This window comes from Passer domesticus, chromosome 4, assembly GCF_036417665.1.
Source record: "Passer domesticus isolate bPasDom1 chromosome 4, bPasDom1.hap1, whole genome shotgun sequence".
Lineage (NCBI taxonomy): Eukaryota > Metazoa > Chordata > Aves > Passeriformes > Passeridae > Passer > Passer domesticus.
In genome coordinates, this window is record NC_087477.1 from 66516408 (window position 1) to 66526995 (window position 10588).

Below are 10588 nucleotides of genomic sequence, written 5' to 3' on the forward strand. Positions count from 1 at the left end.
AGTTGTGTGGCCACAGACGTACAATCACTCCTCTGTGCTGGGAACAGACTGACGTCCGTGCCTGAGCAACTGGCAAGGCTGGAACAGGTATCCCAGGCTGCAGGAGCTGGGCTGCTCTTGCTGCTGTGGCTTATCACATGTGATGCAGAAAGCTGAGGAGCCCACCTGAGACTGCTCATGCAGCCATGCAGAGGCCCTGCCCAGAATTGCTCACACTCTAAACAAACAAACCCAAAAAGGTAAATTGAAGCAAAACCAGAGATTCTGGCAGGTGTAAAGACTTCACGAGACTCCAAGGCAAGATGGGCTCTGTCCTCTGTATGCTGCTCACAGACTGCCCTGGCTTTCTTCAGAACCTTTCTTAGGAAAATTAAGTTTTGGACATGTTACTAAATAAGAATTACAACACAAAGGTGGAGTTTTGGTTAAGGCATCTGTCAAGATTATCTGGACTACTTTGAGACCTATACACGAGTGTCTGGGTGCTCAAGTCCTTGAGGAAAACTGTTTTGAGTTAACCTGCTCTAAAAGTATATGCAATTAGTGGTCTTGCCCACTGCTAACAATGTGTACCACTTTTGTTAGGTGCTACTTCCTACCAGGAATGCCTAAAGCTTCTGTGATGATCATTTCTATTCTTTTATCATCCCATAAAGTTGTGGTTGTAAGTGGAGTTTTTCTTCAGTGTCTTGTTTGTACCAATATACAGAGAAAATAAGTAGTTCTTGCTTCTTACTTAAACTTGCATCCTTTGGGTTTCAGATTCAAACTCAGATGATTTTGATCCTGCTTCTACTAAAAGCAAGTATGACTCCATGGATTTTGATAGTTTACTCAAAGAGGCACAGCGGAGCCTGCGTAGGTAACAAGCATGTCATCCGAGGAAAACAAAGGGATGGCGAATACCTCACGGACATCACGTCCTTCAATAACGGACAACTGAAAAGTCGTACTTAGGAATTTCTCCTACTTTACACTCTCTGTTCAAAACCATGGTTTACATGAACACAGCTGCTCGAGGAGTGGAGGGGCAGGATGCTGTCCAGTAAGCACACGCATGTCCATGGGTGTCAGCTGCGCTTTCGCGGGTGAGCGGTGGCGGGGGAGCCGGGCGTTCCTTGCGCGTCCAGTGCAAATCACGAGACGTGGCAGCAGTTCCACAGAGATACACGTACAACGATGAACTGCAAAATCTGTACATATTGCATTTTAACAAAAAAAGAACAAAAACAAACAGAAAAAAACCCCAGTGTGAGAACTATGGCTGCTGATGTCTGGGGATCAGACACTGCGTATTTTTTTTTTGTAAAGATGCTTCTTCTCACGGTGATAATATGACAATCCAGAAGAAACCACAGGTCCCAGAAGCCTGCAATCTGTCTTAGCTTTGTTTTAAGGTTGTTCTTTTTTGGTTTGGTTTGTTTTTTTGGGGGTTTTTTGTGGGTTTTTTTTTTTTGCAGAAAAGAAAATTAAAAGGCTCAAGCTTCCCTAACATTTTGAAGTTTCATCTTTTAATTCTGACACCCATGTAAATGTCTACAACATTGATCTTCCACAGCAAAATTTTCAAAGCCTTGTTAATGGTCAAATGTGCAGCTTGTTCAGCGATTTATTCTAATGAGCGGACGTGGTGTTACATTATTAATAAGAGTTGGATATAACTATCTGGGTGTGTGCACAGATAGTTTATTTGCTACATTCTCTAAAGTAGTTGAGTATTTACAAATGTTAAATGGAGTATTTTTATTTATGTACATACTGTATGACGATGTTCTTTTTTGTTACAGCTATGCACTGTAAATGCAGCCTTCTTTTCAAAAACTGCTGAATTTTTCTTAATCAAGAATACTCAAATGTAATTATATGAGGTGAAACAATTATTGTACACTAACATATGTAGAAAGCTGAACTTATGCTTATATATATTTGATTGTAAAAAAAAAGAGAAAAGCGTGTGGGTGAGGGTGTGAGTGTGCATATGTGTGCATGTGTGTCTGAGTGCAAAAATGCATTATACACATTCATCCCTTCTTTGGTGAGCTTATATAAGAATTTTGTCAAGAATTATCCTAGCCCAAAAGATATTAACCACCTTCTGCAGTATTTTTCCACATTTTTCTCATTGCTTGATTTTCTTTTGCAGTTTTATACACTGAATTTGTTAGGGGAATGAAATTTTCTCATCTAAATTTTTCTAGAAAATATCATAATTTTATGTAAAGTCTCTCAAATGGGTAATCATTAAGAAATGTTTTTATTTTATGTATCAACAGTAGTTTTGGAACTAGAGGTCAAAAAATCTTTTTAAAATGCTATTTTGTTTTAATTTTTGTGATTTTAGTTTGATAAAAATATGCTGAGGTACTAAGTACAGTATGATTTTTACAGTAATTCTGTGTCTGAACACTGTTCTTGAAGCCAGTAATCTTTTCATTGGCAGAGTTTAATGATGGTATTTATCTATATTTTTTACAGTTATGCATCCTGTATAAATACCAATCCTTCATTCCTTTGTTTACTAAAGAGACATATTTATCAGTTATAATTATCCTATTTATTATAAATTATGAGATGACTAAAAGAATAAAAAGGCCAGTGGAAATTTTATACCTAGGATGCATGATGGTTGTCAGTTTGGAGTAAGCAAGTGCTTTGTTTGGAAATTCTGCTTTTGCAGAAGCAGTGGGTTGGTTTTCGTTTTTTTCCTCTTTTTTTTACTATGCACTAGCATGGCCTCAAATGTGCCCATGACATTGTTGCTGATGACATTGCTTCTATTAAATTAAATAGAAATTTCAGGAAAGAAAAAAACCACAAGAGTATAAACTACTGCTATTCTGAGCATCAGAATTTCATCTGAACTCGGAGTCTCTACTGAATCAGCAAAGTTTGGAATTTGCTTGTGAATGTATAGATTTCTTATTCTATTACTCTTTGGCATTCATGACTCTTCTTAAAGGTATGGCACACCTAACTATTTAATCTACCTTCCCACTCCAAAACTTAGAAAACTATTCTATCCCCATACCAGTGCAGTTGATTTTGATGGCTGCATTCATTTTATCACCAGCATATTGTGTTCTGAGAGATTCCACTGTCTGTCCTGTCTGGATGCTTGCTTGATTTTTTGGCTTCTTATTTCTCAGTAGATAGATAGCAATAAAACAACAAAAAAAAGACAAGAACTCTTCTGGAGGTTCTGTGTTACAAATGTAACATCCTTTACTCTGCATAATTCTTGTTGTTGCTCTGTAGGTTAAAAATGCAGGTATTTTAACTTTGTGTGAATGCCAAACTAAAAGTTTACAATTTTTCTTTCTGGATTTTGAGTATCTTCTGTTGTAAAAAAAATATTAAAAGCAATAAATTATTTTTAAGAAATCAATATTTAGTATATCATATTATGTGTTCAAGGACCAGATGCATTACCTATTTTGCCTTTACATTTCTGTCATTAAATTTTAAAATGTTCTCTTTTGCCCTAGATTGCTGACATTAAGAAATTGGTGTGGGGCTTTTGTTGGGGCATTATTTATTTTTTGCCAAGCAGGCATAATGAAGTGAATCAAATTTTTTTTTTTTTACTGGCCTGGCAAACATTTGCATCTTGAAGATGGCTTTCCTCTGTGGATTTACTAATTAAATATGAAATTAATAGAGCTAGGATTGCTGAATAAAGCTATTTGGATCTTTCATAGACACTGTAGCAGGAAATCCATCAAAATATAAACTCAGTGTTTACTTTTCTTTTTTTCTTCCCCAAAAACATTTCAAATTAGCACATGTACCACATTGTCACCAGAGGCAAATTGCAGTATAGCTCTGTGTGTCTTTTATAAGAAGACTGTACTGTTGCTTTCATGCTGTGGTAAGTACCACATCCACAATACAGGTAACAGAACTGGTGCTTAGGAACTGTGGTCTCTCCTAGAGCTGTTACTGAGTAATTCCTACAGAATGGAAAATTATCTAAATACTAATCCAAACACAGGGAGCCTAGAGTTGAAGAAAAACATCAGTGCTAAGCTACTCTGAAAATCAGTTGGGCTGCCATCACCATGAGCAGCACTGAGAGGAAAGTTTGTGCCTCTGGGGTAATAATACTTGGGTCAGTTGAAAAAAAAAAAAACCAAAAAAAACCAAACAAAAAAACAAGAAAGACAACCACACCTCCTTCTCATCCCTTTAGATGTAAGCCTACAGTAGGTAATGATTATGTGTCCTTCTTAATGGCTGTAATGAGAACTTCAGTCACTATAGTATAAGATCTGATCTATAAATGAACTAGAATAGCCATGTAATATAATGTGATGATTCTAAATTTGTACCTATGTGACAGACATTTTCAATAATGTGAACCACTGACCTGATGGAGCTACTGTAAGATTTGTACAGTAGGTGAACATGTGAAGTTGTAGGTTGGACTATGCTGAACAGGGGAAGTAAGATAGTAGTTAAGCCCAAACTGGGCTATTTTCCACCTGCTGATTCTACATGTACTTTTGTGGTTTAATTCATTGTATGAAAATTCCTGTGATTTTTTTCTTTTTTTTTAATGTGCAGTACACATCAGCCTCACTGAGAAAATAAAGGGAAACGAATGTTTCAAATTCCTTTCTGTTTCTCATTCTTATTACAGGTTTTTTCCCCTTGCAATTGGTTGTGTAGTGGGTTTTCTGTTATTCTTTCTAGTGGTTGTAATTTATTTCGTATTATTGGCCAGAGCGTGCCAGCATTACTGTACTTTGTACATGGCAGAGCATCACCAGTTTTGATATATTTAATGGTAGAAAGTGGTACCTTTCTGCCATGAGTACCCAAGTCTGTTGAAGACCCGTGCCATAAATCATGTAAGAAAACTTTCAAAACATTCTCAGTGGAGTTTAAGAGTTGTGGTTTGAGTTAGAAGGGGGTGGGGAATGTAAGGACTTTTCTGTCTGGCCATGCTGGATCCCAGTGCAGGTAGTAGGGACTGAGAAATGCAAAATGCCGTCTTCCATCCTGAGATGATAAACCCCTGTTCTGGGAGTAAGCCTGTCATGAGAGCTCTTCACCAGCCCCTGTCTCACAGACCGATGAGGAGAACCAGACAGGTAGGTGGCAGGACAAGTGTGGCATTCCTGACTCCTTTGGGGATGATACAGTGTGCAGCCTCTGGGCTCCCACAGCAGCATTGGGCACGCAGCAGGTAGGCCCAGGAATGGCAGAGGGTATTCACACCCCTCTCCTTTACATGCACAAAATAGGGGAAGAATGACTTCGGTTTGGTTTGCCCAGGGTTCATTCACAGGTAGCCATTTTTTGGCTTCAGGCCTGTTCTGCTGTGACAGCAGCCTTCTCTGGGGGTTCATAGCATGGCACCGTATGGCTGAGTCTTCTCCTGGACGTCACCTCAGCAGGGACCCAGCTGTGACATGAGGAGCAGCACAGGGCAGCTGCTGGACAGCCTGGCTGTGCTTTTTAAGGGGAGGACTACTGAGTTCACATGAAAAATTTGCTTTTCTCAAAACAACCAGCCTCCACCTCATCTCTCTTCCTAACATTGCAGTTTAATTTATGCTGCGTAACTTGCAAAAATGTTTAGCTTTTGCATTTTTACCATTTACTAATCCAAACTGTTCTGCTTGGTTCTCGCAAGGGTGGTAGAGTGAAGTTCCTCACTCTGAGGGGTTTGTGTTGTTGACTCTCTGATCAAATTAATGCTCAAAATGTAGTAGGCCAAATAATTCCTGATGTATTTCATCAGTCTTGCTGCTGTTCCTCAAGGAATGAATTTAGCCCAATATTTCTCCAGTTACTAGGCTTTCTAATTTCATTTGTTTATTCATTTCATATTTTTGCATAGCACTTTTAATGCTTGCCAAAAAAAGCACTCCACATTAGATTTCCAGGAAACTATTGCCTCCCATCACCTCTTTTTACATTACTAAGGTTTATTGCTTAAAATCAGGGCTTTCCATTGCCTGTTATCCTGGGTCACCATTTTTCCCCACGGTGAATATTGCAAGCTGAGCACCTGAAATCAGATTCAGGCACCTCAATGAGTGGCCTGATTTTCAGAAATGCTGAGCATCTCACAGCTCCCATCGACTTCAATTAGACCTGCTGTCTCTCAGCACTTTTAAAAATCAAGCCACATATATAGAGCCCCAATTCAGCACAGCGTTTACATTTGTGCTTAAGTCTGTCCTGATTCAGCAAAGCACTTAAGCACGAGTGTTTTTAGATCCATTGAAGTCAAGTGCTCGGCTGCTTTGAATAAAAATAGATTCCTGGATTGGGGCCTAAGATTCCAAATACAGAAACCAACACCTAATTTTAGGCTCCATTTGGAAAACTGCCTCTCCTACCACCTTTAACCTTTAATGCTTACAGAAAACACAAAAACGACCATCAGGTCTTAAGGGGAAGAGAAGTTTAGGGAAGAGAAGTGAAGTGAAGGACATAATTATTCTTTGAGGAAAATGTTTTGAAAACTTTAAATTCAACTCTTGCAAGATGCCTTGATTCATTGCTATTATTTCAGATTGCACTTCCAGGTTCTCTTTGAAGATTAATGTGCAGTTATTCTATTGTCCTTCACCATTAATTAATAAATTGCTATATTAAACTTTAGCCAATGCTAGCTTCTCCTGCTTTTCTGCAAATCACGTTCTCACCATTGATATTCAATGTTCACAAGCAAACTAATCTATAAATCAATTTTCTCTACTTTATCAAACAGCAGAAAGTAATAAAGAAGGTCACAAATAGTACAGTAGTTCCTTGGAGGTTTGTAACATCATAATTTAAAGCTCAGAAAGATTGAATCAAAAGTTGAATTAATCCCTAAGGGAAAAGATTCTATATAGATTCTATTGATAGATATAGGGCAGCCTGTCTTCATTGGGAGCTGGTATATTTGTTAATACTTCAGGGCAAAGGAGACTAGTCTTCTCAGCAAAGAAAATGAAATCCTCCATGAGAGGGAGTGAGTATGTCCTCTGCTTCCCATTGCTGTGCTCTCCTTACACGGCTCTGCTGGGAAAAAGAAAAAGCCAACTCATCCTTCGCTACATTATGTGTTCTGCTGAACGGCTGGTGCCTGTGCAATGCAATTATGGAAACCAGCTGGAATGCATATATAAATCTTAAATGTTGCACTTGATTGGTGTTCATTCCTCAAATTATGCTCTTATTGTCAAACAACCTCAACCCAAAATCTTAGTAGCCTATGAACCCCAAGCAAAGTGAAAGGTTGTTTTCTTCAGTGACAAATTTTGGTGAAGTTACACATACTTATTCTGCAGCTGGAAACGTATTCCTCAAAACATGTTTAGATTTTGAGATTCCTTTGAATTATTGCAGCTTCCTTTCAACAGTCTTCTGGAATAATAGTTTTGCAAAGGCATTTCTGATTCTCTTTTATTAAAAAAGTCTATAGTTTTTTGTCTATAGTTTTGATGATGTGACTGGACCTGGTGAATTAAGTTCTTCCTAATTCAAATGGAATTAATTGGGAGAGAAATACTCTCATATGAAGGGAAATATTTTTGTAAAAAATTACTAATGGTTCAGTTGAAAAAATTTTACTCACAGGTTTGGTAAACAGTGAGATCTGAGATGAAATCTACCTTTGGTAGGCATGCATGGTGAAGTACAGGATGATAGAAGGATTTTTGCTTTCATACTGACTTTTCTTCTACTATTTGTTAGTAGAGAGGAACTGAGCTGCCCTGAGAAAAGGCAACAGAAGAAAAAACAGGTACTATTCCAGCCTCTCCAAAATCAGTGATTAAACTCTAACCCTCATCAGCCTTTTGCATTAACCCTGGCTTGTGTAAACAGTGGGCAGTGATCAAAGGCAAATAATCTCATGTGCCTTATTTGCGTCATGATAGATTGTCTGCCAGGTGTAATGTAAATGAAAGCCAAAGCTAAGTATGAAGTAAAACATGTCCTAAAGAGCAGAATATGCAAATTTCTCTTAGGACTTTTCATCAAATAAAATATTTGGTGCAGTTTATTTTTGACAATCTGTGTTTCATTCTCTACTAAATTAGTACTTGATAAAGTAATAAAATTATTACAGCCATAAAGTTACTGCACTGTACCTTCAAGAGATCTTCTCATCCTCAGATTATTGACTTTGGCATTGTGAAAAGCACACATTGGTGTCTTACACTAATTCTTTCCTACTGCATTTTTATCTCAGGCCTATGCTTGTTTATGCAATATGTTTGCAGTTAATTTATTTTAAAAAAATCAGCCCCACACTTGAAAACTAACAGATTGCTTTCTTTTTTAACCATTTACTGGAACAACACCACAGCTAACTAGTTTTCTATTGCATGAATAATTTATTGTCATAGCTAAGCATGCCCTGGGTTATACACTCCTGCCAGCAAGTGTGGAGTGGTGAGTGCTGTTGCTGAATAATGATTAATTACTCACCCTTCTGAAGGAGCCCTGCTTTGTAAACTGGTCACACAGCATGTTACGTGGATTGTGTCTGCTATACAAAAGGTTACTTGCAATCACATAATGAGACATAATGATGCACATCACAACAATTCTTTGGTACAAATCTGCACACAATGGAATTTAGACAGAAACCCATTTATTTACATACCTTGTGTGCCAGGGGGTACAAAACGTCACTGCAGTGCTGAAGTGCTGCCATTGCTCTTCTGCAGTGCTGACATTTTGGATGAAAATAGTGTGATGGCTTCTTTAGGAGCCTCCAGCCTAAACTTCAGAGTTGTCTTGTGGCAACCTGCTGGCAGACTCTGGGAGGAACTTGGCTCCCATTGTGTGTGGACTGTAGGAGTGGAATTGTTTGCTGACACCTGTCCAACCTCTTGGTGGGAAGCTGGGATACAGTTCCTCCCTGCAAGGTGAGGAGTTCACTTGCTGTATGGAGTGAATATCCCTGCCTGTGTTTGTACCTGTCTGACTTAGGAAGGGTGCGCAGGGAATCAAAGTTTTGCCATGTATTGTACTTCGTGTGGTCTAAGGAAGAAGAGCTTTCAGAAATGCTGTTCTAAAACCTAGAGCTGCAGCTCTTCTGAACTCTAGGGGGAAAAAGATCTAGTTTTTCTCTGCTCCTGCTGTCTGGAAAACAAGAAGTGCTTGGCCACAGCTGTCCCAAGGTTCTTGGGGCCACAGCTGGCAGCACCACTGGCAGAACAGTGACATCTAGTCCTTCCTGGTCTCTGCCAGAGTCCTTTGACTGTCCAGGCAGAATCTCTACTATTTTTGTCTGTGTGATACTGAGGCTCTGCTGATCAAGATTGTCAACCAAGCTGCAGAAGTCTGAGGTGTTAGAGGGTTAGGGTGACCTGGGGTTGGGTAGGCAAAAGGCCTTTTCTTGCTCTGGAGAGGATGGGAAGTCCTGGGTTTGCATCTTTGTGCCATGACAACATGGCAAAGCTGGCTGCAGCAGACATTTTTCTTTTCAGGGAGCACAAGGCAACCATGAGGCACTTGTGGGTTTCCAGGGGCCTGGTGGAGTGTGCCAGTACCCTGGGAGGAGGGTGGCCATACAAACATGGTAGACACCATGGAATGGCTGTTCTACACCCAGTCAACAGCTGGAATAATTCTGTGGCTAAAAAATATTATTTTTATTCCACAACTAGTTCCTTGAGAGGTAGATCATGTGCAGGCTTGTTTACTGCAGCACTATCCTGTGTGGATCCTCTGATCTGTAATAATCTGAGGTGGCTCTGTAGCAGCAATAATGGAGAGTGTTGCTGCCTCTGCCTCTTCCCTTGATTTCCTGAAATAAAATGTGCTGTGCTAGATTGCTCTATGCTGAAGTCTTCTACCCTGCTACCAAACTTTTCTTTAAGTGGGTTAACATGGTCAGACAATACTTGAAAATGGAGTCCAGGAGGAAACAACACAGGCAGGAAGCAGAAACACCTGAGTCTCCATCCTCTCATCCACTATGATGGCTCAATAGTATTGGTATTATTTCCTAGCCCCCGGATATTGTTTGTCTAAAAAATGCAGTGTCAGTAGTTTCTGATTTGGCCCTTTGCATATTTGCAGCTGGGCAACTGTAGAGGGATTTATGTGTAAACATTAAAGAGAGTAGATAGAGAATGGACATCAAGCATCAAGGATGAAGTCTCACAGCTCTGAAACTGCATGGAGAGCCATATCAGACATGTATCACAATCCCACCGGCTCTTGCTTCTGTTACTAAGCTGTTGACATTGTACAGAAGCTGATATATAATTGAAGAAATTGCATACTCATTTAAAAATGGAAAAGGCATAGCAATAAAAAGTGCTCAGTAGTGAGACTCCTAGAATGACTCTTCCTGGCATAAACAGCTTTGCAGGTAGCATTTATGCTTTTACTCCAAGTCTCATGGCACTGGTCTTGCTACACAATGTTGGGTCTGATGAGATTGGATGAGGTTAAGCTGCCTTGAATAGCTGCTGACTGGCAGTTTATTCCCTCACTTGCTCAACAATGCCAGACTCACTATGTGTCTGGGAGGCAAAGAATACAGTTAGACTAGACAAATGGAATAGGAACCAACAACAAAGTGAATCCTGTGCTGTCCTATACATTTTTTATTCACATTGCACATAAA

The 10588-nt window shown here is 39.3% G+C and overlaps 1 protein-coding gene across 3 annotated transcripts in view; it reads left to right on the forward strand.

Annotated features, from left to right (window-relative positions):
- The window catches only part of PPARGC1A (PPARG coactivator 1 alpha), a 363434-nt gene extending 358824 nt beyond the window's left edge, over nucleotides 1-4610 (forward strand). For all 3 annotated transcript variants that reach the window (XM_064418508.1, XM_064418507.1, XM_064418510.1), the window contains one exon: nucleotides 763-4610. In XM_064418508.1, the coding sequence (XP_064274578.1) occupies nucleotides 763-866 (104 nt within the window). In that variant the 3' untranslated portion in view covers nucleotides 867-4610. The remainder of the gene's footprint in view (nucleotides 1-762) is intronic.
- Nucleotides 4611-10588: the final 5978 nt, after the last annotated feature.